Source organism: Anthonomus grandis, chromosome 2, assembly GCF_022605725.1.
Source record: "Anthonomus grandis grandis chromosome 2, icAntGran1.3, whole genome shotgun sequence".
Lineage (NCBI taxonomy): Eukaryota > Metazoa > Arthropoda > Insecta > Coleoptera > Curculionidae > Anthonomus > Anthonomus grandis.
In genome coordinates, this window is record NC_065547.1 from 38,032,817 (window position 1) to 38,048,000 (window position 15,184).

The window sequence follows — 15,184 nt, forward strand, 5'->3', positions numbered from 1 at the left end:
TCCACTGCATTCATTGGCTTCTAATTGGATGGTAAAAATGCTACAATATGCTAGATTCTGTTCTATAAAAAATAAATAGTTACTTTTTTGTACAAAGAACAACAAACTACTTTTGCAAACCAAAAATTCTATCATGTTTGTACAGACATCGCCATCCCGCCGATTACGCAACTTATAAGCCACAACCCGTAAAAATTTGTTTCACATACGTTTAATGTTATCAATAACAGTATGGTAACCAAACCACTAAACAAATATTATGTATCTTGTTAAGCTGAAAATTCAGATAATAACCGACAGTCAAATAATTTAAAAAATTAGTCTAAGTTAAAGATAATTTGCTGTCCATTTGCATCCAAGGTTGCGAAAAAGATCTTAATTTCAACACCTTCAAGCTAGTAACCACCAAAGTTCAGATTCTGAATTTAGGCAAAGTAATATGAGGATATTTATTAAGATTTAATGTCATGTTGCTTGGTGATGCCGCTTCATCAAATTTGATGGATAGTTTTGTACATCTGCAAGAGATTGATTAATTAGATTGACACGTTGAGTATTATTCTCTCTATATTTAAAATAACCAGATAAATGGCAAACAAAATAGCAATGACAACTAATAAGCCATAAAATCATAATCATTTTTGTTCTCAATATGATGGAAAGAAAATTTAAATAAAACCCTCTGGCACCACCTTTATCTAATATCTCATGCAGGTTTTAAATATTTTTTCTCCTTTAATTTAAATTTTAATTAAATGAAACATGTTGGATACTGGCTGTTAACCATTGAATTGAAATACAAATAAATAAAAAAATTCAAAATGTTTCGCTTACCCCATCTTATAATTCCACAACAACATTAGTTTACTTCTTCAACGGCAAATGACAAACAACAGTAAGGTTTGTAATCAACCATAACACAATAATAATCAGTAAGTCAAACGGATTAAATTAATAAAAGAGGCTCACAGTGTGATCCCTTAGAATGATGAACTTAGATGTGATAAGATATAGTGGTGCCCATAAAAAGCTCTCAAAATGATTTTCTTTTTACCGGAAGAAGAATCAGCTTAACTCGATCAAAAGCCTTAAAAAAGTCTGTTGCAGTTAAGCTGACTTCCTTTCTTAAAGCTGATAAATAATCAAAGTGGAAGTTGATCCCGTGTTCTTGTAAGATAATATCTGTTTTAACCACTTTGCAATAGAGGTTGCTAGCATAAAAAGGCACTTCTCCAATAGTTCAAAAGGACTCAGAGGCAAGGATGAAAGTATGTCAATAATTTCAATACAATGTATTCTATATGATCGGAGATCGGACATTCAACATGTCTAAGATTAAAAATAAAGCCAGATCTACAATATTAACCATATTTTTATCTTATCTGGCTTGTTGCGTGGAAAAATTACCAACCAGTTTGACAACCTGTCCTATCAGGCTAAGTGATTTCAGATAGATCATAATTATTTTTCTGATCATTTATCAATAACCAAATATTTCAAGAGTTACTGCATCTTTATTTCCGAATTTATTGATCTCCGTTCTTAGCAAACTTTGCATCGCTATAATGTATATATCATCTAGGGATATTATGTATCATGGTCTTACGCAGTCAGTATTTTTTGTCAATTATTAAGTAACGTAACTGCGCCAAACGACTAATTAAAAAATTCAACATAATGGATGTTTGAAATGTAATATAATTTTTTTATGAAAATAAACAATTAAATTTTTTTCTCACGACTACAGTTTTATAATCAAAATTTATTATATTTATATGCAGTTATAATATAATTTTATGCAAATGCCTTACAATTAACTTTAATTGGGTCCACCTTTCTCCAAATAACGTAATTAATCGTAAAAAATATGTGGAAACCTTACTGACATTGTAAAAGACCTTCTCTCGTGAAAACAACAATTAATATTCGTTCAAAGGTTAAGCATATAAAAGCTGTTTTTAAAATAATACTTTTAGAATAAGAGTATATTTAAATAAAATAGCATAAAACATAACAACTATTTCATAAAGATCTCATTAATTGGTGCTTTACCAAAAATTTTCTTTGCATAACTCAAAAATATTTTGGCGTAAGCAGCCGCGTATCCCTGTCCAACATCCTCAAAAATCGTCATCCACTCCTTGTTGATCAGCTCGTTAATATTATCGCCCAAAAGCTTATTTCCATCAAACAAATTATCGAACTTGTACGTGGCGTGATTGGGGTACATTTTCAAAGAATAATCTTTTGGGACCCAGTAGGTTTTTCCATCTTTTTGGGTCTCATCAAACTGGAGCACGTGGTTGGAAAATAGATTTTCTACAAATTTTGGAAATTAATAAATATTGTATAGATGATTTCATTGATAAAGTGTACAGCAAATTCGAGGCAAAGTATGGGATTTCGCTAACCAAAAGCGAGAAAATACCCTTTTATTATATGAAATAAAAATACTTCCGAAACTATACCGGAAATAATTTAAACAGATATTGGAATTTGATGGGAAATGTTCTTTTTACAGTAATTTTTTTCAACTTCAGAAATGAATGTTAATTTTACTTCAAACCATCTAAAGTATGATACTAAAAACCTGAGGTTGCACAGGCAAAATTGCCAAATTTGCAAAATTGCCATACATACAATTTTATAACTTTCACAATTTTTAAAAATTTTTTAAAGGATTTTAGGATAGTTTAGTGGTGATAGTTAGCTTATGCTTGGTTGTTTTTTGTACAATTTTTAAGACTAAGTAAAGGCTAGTAATAATTAAAGAATGTTGTTAAACTTTGTGTCACCAATTTTGTAGTAAAAGCTGTTGTGCGTTTATTACACTTTGTTACAGATTGATGTTGATATTATAGAATGTGTGCTAAAATATCTTATCCAGAAATCTACTACGACCAGTCTTATACTAAAATGTCTTCCGGGTTAGCCAGAAGGTATTTAACATCAAGCAATAGTCACCAATCTTCAAATCAATCAAATCTTCCAACCAATTTAAAAATTTGAACCAAAAACAGGGTAAGGGTTTAGGGTAAATCAATTGGATAGAACTCTGTACCATTTGAACATTTGTACTATAAAAGTCTCATGCGTGATCAGAAGCTGTGCAGAACCACCCAACTATTAAAATTCAAAGAAATGAATTTGATTTTAAGGTTGTTTTGATTTTAATAGATCTGATATGATCATTTATATACTTATGAAGCCCTGACTTAAAGTGTTTTAATTGTAACACCCTGTACCTATTATTTGTTTGTTTTCCTAAAAGACAAGGATATTTTCAAATATGCGCTTCCTTGTCTCACATATTGATATTGTCTGCCTTTAACTGTTCTTATTTTTATTGAATAGAACCATTTTTCTGAAAAAAATGTAAATCTATTAATAGTCCTTATGTAGAGAATTGGTTACGGTTTTCCTAAAGATAAAATTAAAAAAAATAAATAAATTAAAAGTACAGGGTTCTCCTTGCTGCGATTTTAAATTTAATAATGCTATTTCGTTTAACACAACGATTTTGCATAATTTTGAAAGTATTAAGATTTCTTCAAAATGTTCATTGGCTATCTGCACAAACCATACTTCACCACGAGTTTGTGACACCTTGTATAGGTTTATACCTAATGTCAAGAACGAAGGCCCCTTTCCCCTTACAGGCAATACCAAGATTTTCCCATTAATGTCATATTCAGAGTTTTGCGATAGTCTTGGATGAAACGTCGAAAAAGATAAAGTTTTCTTTTCTAGGTCTACGCTAAAAAAGTAGTTAATTAAGTGGTTAAAGTTAACAAACCACGAATACTTACTGTGAATTATTCACAATCACATCGGTAAAGCCATGAATCATAACATCTTTGTAATTTTGCACTAAATGTACCGCCCCTTCTCCCGCTCCTATTTGCAATGAGGGCAAAGTGAAGGGTTCTAGAGCAGCTAAGTTATACCCTGGTAAACCTTAAAAATTAACAAATAAAAGTTAAAACATCCCTAGTATATTAAAATATGCACCTTTCTTTAGAAATTTAATGCCGCCTTCTATAGCCTTATCCAGGCATGCCTGAAACTCAGGCTCATTAACTTTGCACGTAGGAAATCCTGAATCTGGATAGAGTTTTTGTTATAAAATAAAATAAATAAATACATGGAAACTTACTAAGGCCTTGGAGGGACTCTTCAATTAAAACACTTAAAAACCCAAAAGCGACTAAAGTACAACTTTTCAAGAATTTGCAGCGCATATTGTCTGAAGCGTTAGCACCAATAAAAAATGCCATTAAATGAGATGGGGACTTACTTATATATGGATGTCAATAAGTAGAGGTGAGGACAATGGTAGGTATAATGTTGTTTTCATTTATTAATTGACATCTTTTTTTCTTAATTATATTAATATACTGGTTTCGCATGTTTCCAATATTTAAATATACCATATGCGTTTTGTATTTAGACTTTGCTTAAAAGGTCGTTTGTTGCATTTCTTCGAAATTATTTAATAATGTGGTATGTGAAATTAATGACTATTTAATGATAAGACTAAAGAGAGTTTTAGTTATTAAGTAAATTATTATCATTACATTTAATGATATTAACACTTAGAAGATTCTAAATCAGACCAAAAACATTTACTTTGTTTTACAGAGCATACAAATGTCTTAAAATTTCAAAAGTCTTCTGAAACTCATCTGCCTTCACGTAAAGTCTGACACAGTATCATCAAAATGTGCACAATAGAGTGGAATCTAAACTCTATTGATTCTTAATTGAATCGAATCGAAACGGAGCCGTCGTGCCCCAGCGATAGTTACCAGGGGCCTAAGAACCTTCAAGAAATTAATGAGACACTCTGGTTTGAAAGACTTAATGTCGCTGGGTAAACTGTATTAGTAGAAGGTTACCCAATTATTTGAACCTAACGCGCGTAAGTTGTGGGCACTCCCCAATGTCTTGAATTCCAGAGTCCGGTTAAAAGACATCTCTCTAGCCCAGTGTTACTCAAACTTTTTTCGTGACGGAACCCTTTTAAAAAACTAAATTTTTAACGGAACCCTAAACTCTAAACTAAAAAAAGCAGTTATATGTGAATTGTTTATTAATAATCATACCAAAAAAGATAGATACAGTAAGTAGTGAGTCAGTAAGCAATGATAAACCTAAGTTCATTTAATGCGAGGCATGTAATTGTTTTTTATTCCTCATCAAAAGGGTAATGTCAGGCTTGATAGAAGAAAGTTGAATTCTCATGTCTGGTTCGGCATCCAGTCTATTGCGGTATTTTGTTTTTGTAGCTTGATATGCTAAAAATCCCGTTTCACACTAATAAGTTGTTGGGAACGGCAGAAGAACATTCAAAGCTTCTGTGGCAAGTTGTGAACATTCATCACGAACCCTGCATCAAAAACCATTTAGTGAAATTGTTTTAAACAATGATTTCATGCTTGTATCCGATGTCATTTCTAGAAATTATTCATAGATCTGATTTGACATATTTTCAAGCTTTCACAATTTAGATAAAAAAGGGTTTTGAATCCATGAGTTTATTTTCAGCTTTGTATTCTGTTGTTCGGGAAAGTAAGATTCAAAAGTCCCTTGCAGATCATTGAGATATTGCACCAATTCAACAAATATTTCATTTTGAAATATTTCTGTATCACTAAGACTATGGTGACTAAGGAACTCACTTAACAATGAAAAGCTTTCGATTTCTCTCTTACCAAAACAAGTAATTCAAAAATCTAATTTTCTGTAAAAGGCAGTTATTTTGTTGTTAGCATTGAAAACTGTTGTCTGTTTTCCTTGTAGTGACAGGTTTAATTCGTTAAGTTTTTCAAACATGTCTGTTAAAAATGCTAGTCTAAATAACCAGCTTTTATCGGACAAACGGTCTTTTAAATTAAAAGGAACATCTGTAAGAAAAGCCTCTAATTCTGTTCTTAGTTCAAAAAGCCTTGACAAATTTTTACCCCGAGACAACCATCTCACTCAGTATGGAGCAATAGTGTTTTATGATCGCTACCATAATCTTCACATAATATTGAGAACAATCGGGATTCTAGTGGACGTGACTTGACAAAATTAATGCAAATATCAATGCAATCATTCCAATCGAGTTGGTTTTCTTCAAAAAATATTTTAATCGTGTTAAAAATTTCTTCTCCGGTTGTGTTAGTAGGCAGCGATGAGCACATAAGCAAGTTTTCTTCGAGTGAATATTTATATGGATATCGCACAATTACTAGGTAGCAAGATGGCCAGTCCAGCAACATCAGTCGACTCATCCATTTGCAAGGCGAATTTGTTATTTTGAAGCCGTGAAACTAGTTCTTGTTTTATGTTTGCTATGCGATATCCCCAATTCGGCGCGTAACTGTATCGTTCGAAAACGGCACTGTAGAAAGATCCTTTACATATTTTTTGTCTATTATACATTTTGTTATGTCTACCACACATGGTTTTATTAGCTTTTCAGCGATAGTGTGCGCTTCTCCTGCTTGGGCAATGCGGTAACTAACCAAATATGATGCCTCCGTGGCTTTTTCATTCACAGTCTGAGTCGCATACGTCATAGTTTTTTGGCTTCATAATATTTGTTCTTTTTTACGTAGAAAAAATTCTTTACTTTTGTTTTTGAAGTCGGGATGTACAGTCTCATGTCGGCGCATCTTAGCAGGTACCATCGAACTATTAGGAAGGAGTTTGCTGCACTACAAACAAAGAGGTGAGCCGTTGGAATCAACAAATCCGAGATTAATGTATGATTCGTCATACTTTCATTTTTTCACCTTCAGTGTGTCATTAGATGTTTTACTACTTGAACTTGAAACCATAAAACTAGAACTTGACGCCGTCATATCACCTTGATTTGAATTTGACGCATCATCCAGGCGAACCACATTTTTTGCAACACCTTTAAGCCAGCGCTCCATTCTTCTTTAACACTAATTTGATTTGGTCAATTTTATGACAAATAGTATCTCTTGACGCAAGAAATGCAAGATTTTACAACCACTACGAACAACAACAAGATAAGTGAACATAAAATACTGAGCGCGGTGTGGGTAAATTTTGCGGTACGTTGTTTGATTAATAAATTCTCCACGCCAAACAATCCTCCTTTATATTATATCAGCAACCATCGAATCATTTCGAATTTCTCAGAAACTTCGGAGAGCCAGACGATTTTCTCCGAAGTACGCGTCGACGCACGAGCACGAGAAACAGCGCGACGTTTCGAGTTCGTTTTCGAGAAAATTAGAAAAATATTTGTTTATCTTAATTTGTTCAGATAGAAAACAAAAACATGAAAATATCAGTTTTTATTTTAACAAGTGTTCAAAATGTTGGCCGTTAGGGTTTGCTAAATCTACAATTCGTTTATAATTTAAAGCGGAAACTACCAACATAAACAGCAATTCCGAAGATTAGACGTGGAAAAAACTAAATAACAACCTGAATTTTTTTCCGCATTCTTTTCATCAACACAAATATCCTGGGCGAACTGTATTTATTGTTATACCTGCTTAGTTGTTTATAGTTGCTAAGGAAAATAAAGAATTTATTTTGCCGTCAGTTACATTTGTGACAGTTACATCAAGAAGACTTTTTCATGACAGAAAGACCTTTTAAACAAGCTATTACGCGATACCCCTTGCCATTTAAAATTTTTAAGGGGATGACCCTGGGGGGTCAGAGGGTGAAAGGGGGTGAAGTAATTTTAGGTTAGAAAGTTCTCCCCCTTGACAAACCTTTTGACGTATTTTGGCGTTTTTTTTTAAAAAGTGGTTTTCGATAAATCCGTGGTGGCAAGTTTTCAAATGAACACCCTGTATATAATGTAATGGAATTTTTATTTAACTTAAATAATATTCCATGCAAATACAGTTTGGTAGGGTGTGCAGCAGGTGGATCGAATGCTATGGTGGGAGCGCATTATTCTGTAAAAACCCTCTTGATTGATTAACGATTTACCCGACTTTATTAATTTATAATGTGAGTATGCCATTCTCTAGCACTGTGCGCCTCTTCCGTTTGATACAAAGCAGAAAAGTTGATAAGATCCGTATACAATTTACAGGTACCGTAACTTTAAACTTTTTTAATCTAAAACCGCACAAGAATTACATCCGTCCCAGACAAGGTGGTTGTCATCAAATTCCGCTATTCAGCGAATCATTGAGCAATTATTGATCTCAATCAATTTGAAATATTTTCGAACGGAAGCCTTCGATCAAGCTTCAGGAGCAGCGGAAATTAATAACATGCTTTCTAATGTCACAATTAAATTAAATCTTTTGAATTTTTGGAATTTATATTACCTATGTTCACAGACATCAACTTAGAATGTCAGTCTGCAAACCCTAAAATGCATATACTCTACCCTCGGATGCATGATGCGTTCAAATTTTTATTAAGCTATTTTATAGAGGCGGAATATTTAACAGCCATAGATATAATTAATATCTAGTAGTAAGCGAAATCCACAAAACTTTCCTCCATTGGAGGAGTGTGGAATTAATATTTTAATATATTAATTTATACAAAACTAAACAGCACAACCGATTAGATGCTATATGAGAATAACCGGAATTTTACATAGCAAAAGATTGATTAATAATAATGAAAAAAGCTGCTTTAATTTTCCAACTACAATAATAATAGAATTGACTCGCAATAGGAAAAAAATTTATCCTAGTACTATGTAGTTTTCAATGGTTTTTAAATTTTGTGTTAATGTTAGAAAATATTTTAAGTTTGGTTATTTTTTTGTAATTAATTTACTTTCTTAAAAATAAAAAACTGAAAAAATCTACGGGTAAAAATTTAAATCTATAGTGATTTTTTATTCAATCTAGTAACTTTTTACTAAAATTTCTAGGGATATTTTAGTAAAAAATTATAATCTTGAATTTTTTGAACCTGCCAATATTGTCAGAGTGTTTGCGATATACTAAAGAATGTCGGGTACCTAGAAAGTGTAATCTGTTTTTAGTAGTAATTAAGTTCTCTCTTGTGTCTTTAATTAGGCCGATTTATTAAGCCCTATTTCTCAATAGTTGTGCATTTCCCAACATATGTTCTAAGTATGAGAATAACCAATTGATATACATCCCTATATAGTTTTCATCCTTTCGACTAAGAAAAACCAATACTATAAAAGAAAATTCCATGCTAGTTTCTTAAAGGTGACTAGTCTCTCAAAACATCACTAGAAACAAAAGGTCATCAATATACTTAAGGAGGAAAACTAAAAATAATTATACTATCCAAACTCTCTGCCGAAAAAACACTCCCAATCCCAAACCTCATTCTTTGCATTCACAATCTCATAAAAAAGGACCACTGAGACATAAAATAAAGGGAATTAAAATGAAAATAAAGATGAATTATTTCAAATTATATATTTTTTAAAATTATATAAAAAGTTGCCCGGACAAAATAAGCGGGATGGTTCAAACAGATTCAGAAAACATGTTCCACTCGAACTTCTCGTTTAATCTTTTTACGAATTAAGTTAAAAATGCACCGGAAAACTGGTTAGTTTCAAAGTGGAATATACACAGCATAACCAACAATCGGGACAATCTAATCACTTCTATTTTTAGAATTTCAGGATTCTAAGACAAGAAAGAGAAGACAGATATGCCTGCCTAGCAATTGTCATTAAAACCAACATTCACTACACAAATTCACCAATTAATCAGCCAAATAGACCAAGCCAACAATCTCCAAGATTGAGCCATTCAAATACAAGATTTGCACATAACAACTATTTATGCTCCACACCACACAGCAAAATTGAAAAATTAGATATCTAGGAATGGGGAAGTAATACCTATAATACCTACTGGAGAACAATTACCTGTTAAATGAATTAACTTCTCATACTGAACGATGATTTGTCTACAAGAATACACCTATCAAATGAGAATATAAGCTTTATAGATCTAACGAACTAATCTTGGAAATAGCACACCGTATTATATGGAGCAGGATCCAGGACTTGGGTTACAGTAATCGCTACCAACTTAACCCAACTAAAGTCAATTATAACTCGAAAATAAATATCTACGGTTATTTCACAATAAAAGAACAACCAATGAGACAATTTACACAAATTGGAATTTATATTACGATGAGTTCATCCCAAAGGTGACAAATGTAAGAGACAATAACGCATACAGTAACTTAATTAAGACTATTCAGGATGCAGCGTAAAGAGAACCATATTTCAAGATATTATCAAAACCTGGTTAATAATTCTTATCAATCAATAAATTAAAAATATGAACTTTAGCTGTATATCTTCTTTTAAAATTAAGGAAAAAAATGGAGGTCCTCGAATTTAATATTAAAAAGAGTACCGGTTGACCAATATATGAAAAAACAATGTCAATTACAAATGATCTTGCCCATCAAAGGTAGTAGTGTTGGTGTCACAATTCTATGCATGCAATTTCATACATCAACGTGATATGTTAACATTGGGTAACCTGTCGACATGAAATGCTCATATAGGTGGTATAGGCCAAAAATACATCAAACACACATCACTTAATCGAAGCAAAAGTTCAGTGTTCGTTAATAGTTCGAGCCAGACAAAATCCGAGCACTACCTAATAATCTTATGATTGGAACCTTTGGTGTGACGCTCAAATTACGAGACAGTTTTACCACTAACCAAAACTCTTTATTTTTACTCTCAAGTAAAACTGTCTCGTAATTTGACTATCTAATAAGCTGGCAAATGGCCTCAAGGGTACAAAAGCCAAAACACATTAAGTCAACAGTTGCCTGAGGCTTTGGGCCATAGCTTTCAGATTAAATAGTTATTGTAAAACCGAACCTTTTGTACAATATCGAAGGATAGTATCGAATTTCTCTTAAGGTTTTAAAAACACATGATGCAAAACTTTCAAAAAATAATTTATTTATATAATAACAAAAATCTCTTATATTTAATTAAAATGGTCCCTTAATTCACTTCTTCCCTCCTAAAAAGAATTTTGGATTAAATCCGTGCGCAAAAAATGACATTATAATACCTTTTTTGCCTCCTTTAGCTCCCCCCGTCTCTTTGGTGGCTGTTTTTGAGTCTGCGCCTTTGGCACCGGCGGCCTTTTTCTGCAAAAACCTCCATTGCATCTATGCACTTTAAATTCAAAAACTACTTACATCAGCTGCAGCTGCTGGGGCAGCACCACCTCCTTTTCCGCCCTTTCCCTTGCCCATTAGTATACTATAATATAGTCACGTTAACAAGAAATCTTTTATATTAAATTTATCAGATTGAACTGCATGAAGTAAACAAAAAAGTATTACGTTTGCCAAAATGCATTTCTGTCGAGATCAAGTTTATTTTTAAGTTGATTTCTTGGCAAGGTTCGTAAATATTACTACGGTATATCGAGGTGCGGAGGATTTGCTAAGTTAATTTCACTTTTTATATTTATTTACAAGCCTCATATAAAAAGTGTGGCTACCACTCAATAGTGAAGTATATACAGAGCCTTTGATTCATAATGCAAGAGCGAAAGAGTAGATTAATAAAAGTGCCTAAAATAAATTTTTGGATATAATTTTTAAGTGTCTAATCACGTCACCTGACGTCCAGATTTATGATGAAAAAAGATAGCGTTTTTTTAACTTCGCAATCAATAAGGAACATCTCCAGTAAAGTTAGAAAAAAATTTCAACAATAATTTCTATAATCTACATCTTATTAGGGTAAGCAAGAAGTCCATTGATAGAAGTATATTAATTTTGATCGGAACGCCACTCTGTACAGGGACTGTGTGACAGAACTACTGCAAAGCCACGTAACCAAAGTAAACAGATAACAACTGCTAAAGGTGGTAAACCACGACAACCAACTTATAGCAGCCGAAAAAAGACCATATAAGAGCGAGACACCGAATTTGATAAACTTAGTCTCTTTTGTTCCATGTTTGACAAATTTTCTACGCTTTCATTAATAGTAATAAACGCGTTTTTTGTTTTTAGTCGCCATTTTAAATGTGCTTTAAATCTTAAACCTTATATAATGATTAAAGAAATAATTCGAGAGTTAGAGTGGGCTATACAATGTCCTATGTCCAAATATCCTATGCAACCGCAACGTATCGAGATTTATTGTAGGACTTCCAAACTGTGTAAAAGCTCTATATCTAAGCCCATCTTTTTTGACTAGACTTCACAGGCGTTACAAGACCTTGTGATCTTATTGGTTCTGGCTTGGAGTATACCCACATATAAGCCTATATATTATGTTCAGAGATTTATGTTTTTATGCACCTTTTAGCCTACTTTTTTCCTAGTGTCTGAAACCTTTAACTTGTGACTTGAGCCTTTCCTCTCTAACTAACTAACTTCCTTGTGTGCTGCTTTATTGTCAAGGTGGCCTCATATAGCACCCATTCTATATTTAGTTTATTGAACATGGGTATACTATCTAGAACTAGGTTTGCCCTTACGGAAGTATGAGAGCTGATTGTACCTAAGGCCGGTTGGCTATCTGAAGATGTTTGACTTTCTTGGAGATATATACCATAGCTTTAAATGGTAGAAATTTCTGCCTGGAACACTGTGGATAATTCCTCAAACTCATAGCAATATTTATCTTTGGCCTTATTTTGGTGAATGCTGTTGCAGTCTTTCTTTCTTATCTGCTGACTCCGCTCCTGGTCTTTTTGATTTAAGAAAGCTACATTAATTAAGATGAGATCATACCAGAGCTATGGAAATCATTAAGGGTGACAGGGCCGCCTCCTGTCATAAAGTTCTGCATAAGCACTTCATGATATTAATGTCCGTAGTAGCTTTTTCACATACAACTTTAATATGCTGTTTGTCCTTAATATGTTTTACCAATATCATGGAAGGTGCCTGCAGAATCTCTTTATGGGGCAATTTTTCCATTTATCTAGAGGTTGATTGGTGGATACCTCTGTTTAGTTCTCTTGCTTGCTCTGTTAGCTCTCTTGGACCTATGAGTGATCAAGACTGCAAGGTCCTAAGATATGTGAAATTTAGTACGAGTTGGGAAGAGTAAGTCCAAATGTACCTTGTCCTACGCGGAGCTTATATCATTCCTAGGATGGACAGAGGACTGTTGATTCTTTACTAACTCGAATCAAGTTCCCCGAATCGTGGTTACTAAACACTTTGAAGTGGCTCGATCGCTCTTTTCTAAAACCCAATGGTGATGGATCCAATTAGACTTGCTTCTCCAATCTCCATCAAATTCTAGATTTAAATATTCCTTGAGCCATTTCTGCATGCAATTTATTAGACTTATTGGTCTTTAACTGTTGACCATCTCCGGGGCCTTGCTTTCTCTTAGACGATTTGGGTAATTATTTGATTTTTATTTCATTGGTCTCTCCTCCAGATTTCAAAAATATTTGTTGAAGTAGCCTAAAATTGCTCATTTTATGATTACAGGTAGCCTTTTGGATCATTAAGTATGGAACGTCATTACTGGAGCTGAGTCGTTTTTCCATTAAGACCTATTTCAATTCATTGGAATTTCTGTATCGTGTCTTTTTTGTTATTCTCGATTTAGAGAATATCCGTTAATTTTTTCCAGACCTTAGTAGTAACGTCTTCTAGGGAAAGTTCCTCGCAAAATGCTCTCTACCGATTTTATTTATAAGGTATTTTCCTAGTTCGTCTATCTCAGATAACTGAGGCATAGTCCTTGGTCCACCATAGATGTTAAGGTTCTGTTATGATTAGCTTTTTTTCTTGTAATTGAAGTATGTGCTGCTTGTTTGATGGGTTCTTCAATTTGATTATACTCCAATATAAAGCTCCTCCACTGTTCTAGAAAGTTTTGTTTTTTTTATATATTAAATGCTTTGAAGTTGGACTTTTGGTATCGTCTATGTTGGCTATTGGTCTCAATATTTAAAAGCATCAAGATTGGCTTGTCTTTAGTAGTTACATGTTCTTTCAGTACTGCTTAACTCCACTGATTGGCCATGTTTGGGGTACGTCGCTATCTAGCATCCCCATTGTTCAAGAATACCATACCGATCCGTTTGCCCTTTTCTGATATCCAGGACTTGACTATCGAGGGTCTCCTACTAAAAATTATTTCTTACTAGTGAGTTTGACTCTGTTATACAAGTCGTTAAGCGTCGTTGTTGATAACAGGACATTTGGGGAACATACAGCAACGATGACTATATTGATAGTTTCTCTACCAATAATATGTCATCTTTCTGGCCTGGTTTGGGCATTTGACTTTCCGTTCTCAATACTTCCATATTTATGCACTACACTCTTCACTGCAATATAAATGAGATGCCCAACATCTGGGGCATCTTGTATACTTGCCTTAGCAGAATTCTTTGTCGTCCAAATCTCAGGCATCCATGACACTGGAGGAGATTTTGCCCAATTCAATTTATCGTACTGTAAATGTTAGATAAAGTGCTTTTACCTTGTGCTGATCATTCTTTTGCATCAACAATAAGAACTTCTGACTCATTTATCGCATCTTTATATGATTTAATAGAGAAACTAAAATCTTTAACAATGGATCTATGCCCTCTGTGGAATCTACAGTTTAAGTTTAATTTTCCTTAAGGTTTTGGGGACTGACATATATAGTTTGCTCGTTTAAGAGAGTTGATGAGTATGTTATTTCATTTTGTATTTTCATTATATTGATTTTTACCATTGATTTTTCTAATGGTGTCCAGTTCAATAAATTATCGTTATTTAATAAATCTTTCTATTTCTGAAGGGTTGACTCAAGCTCTGTAATATCTAGAGGCTAGCTCGCATAAAGTATGCTTTTGATTCAACTTGTAATGAAAGTGGTGGATAGATTGAGTAGCTAGGGTTCGAATAATTCGGTGTCTTTGGAGGGGTGTTTATGGTAACTATAGACTCTCCAATTACTGTATTTGTGAATATAAATGTATTTTTCCTGATTTAATTAAAAAGATAGAGAGACAGAAGCATTATTTGGGATGCAAGCGGATGGATGGAGTTTCCTAAACTCAAAGGGCTAAGCTGGACATTTGATGAATTTGTCAACGGTATGTTACTCTGAGTGGGGCGTTTGTAAGGATGTTTCTAAGGATAAGGATGCGGGACAGTTTTAACACGAAATCTACTGTCTTTCCTTCACGTTTTTCTTAGTACTTAGGGAATATTCTTTAATTTAACGGCCTTT

The 15,184-nt window shown here is 33.3% G+C and overlaps 1 protein-coding gene and 2 long non-coding RNA genes across 3 annotated transcripts; 1 reads left to right on the top strand and 2 right to left on the bottom strand.

Annotated features, from left to right (window-relative positions):
• Positions 1-1,967: 1,967 nt before the first annotated feature.
• On the bottom strand, positions 1,968-4,322 carry LOC126750493 (protein takeout-like). Its single transcript, XM_050460131.1, has 5 exons — positions 4,157-4,322; positions 4,012-4,104; positions 3,810-3,957; positions 3,624-3,757; positions 1,968-2,319 (listed from the first exon to the last, which is right to left on the bottom strand). Exons 1-5 carry the CDS (start codon positions 4,275-4,277, stop codon positions 2,018-2,020), a joined length of 798 nt encoding a protein of 265 aa, XP_050316088.1. The 5' UTR covers positions 4,278-4,322; the 3' UTR covers positions 1,968-2,017.
• Positions 4,323-10,906: 6,584 nt separating this feature from the next.
• LOC126750494 (uncharacterized) lies at positions 10,907-11,331 on the bottom strand. Its single transcript, XR_007665736.1, has 3 exons — positions 11,173-11,331; positions 11,043-11,121; positions 10,907-10,991 (listed from the first exon to the last, which is right to left on the bottom strand). It is a non-coding gene; the product is annotated as an uncharacterized LOC126750494 (long non-coding RNA).
• An 86-nt stretch (positions 11,332-11,417) lies between these two features.
• LOC126750496 (uncharacterized) lies at positions 11,418-11,995 on the top strand. Its single transcript, XR_007665738.1, has 2 exons — positions 11,418-11,724; positions 11,786-11,995. It is a non-coding gene; the product is annotated as an uncharacterized LOC126750496 (long non-coding RNA).
• Positions 11,996-15,184: the final 3,189 nt, after the last annotated feature.

Coding starts and splice junctions, on each gene's coding strand:
- LOC126750493 (XM_050460131.1), bottom strand. CDS start 4,277: ATGGCATTTTTTATTGGTGCTAACGCTTCAGACAATATGCGCTGCAAA. Junction 4,105..4,156: donor AGAGTCCCTCCAAGGCCTTA/GTAAGTTTCCAT, acceptor AACTCTATCCAG/ATTCAGGATTTCCTACGTGC. Junction 2,320..3,623: donor GCCTTCGTTCTTGACATTAG/GTATAAACCTAT, acceptor CAAAATTTGTAG/AAAATCTATTTTCCAACCAC.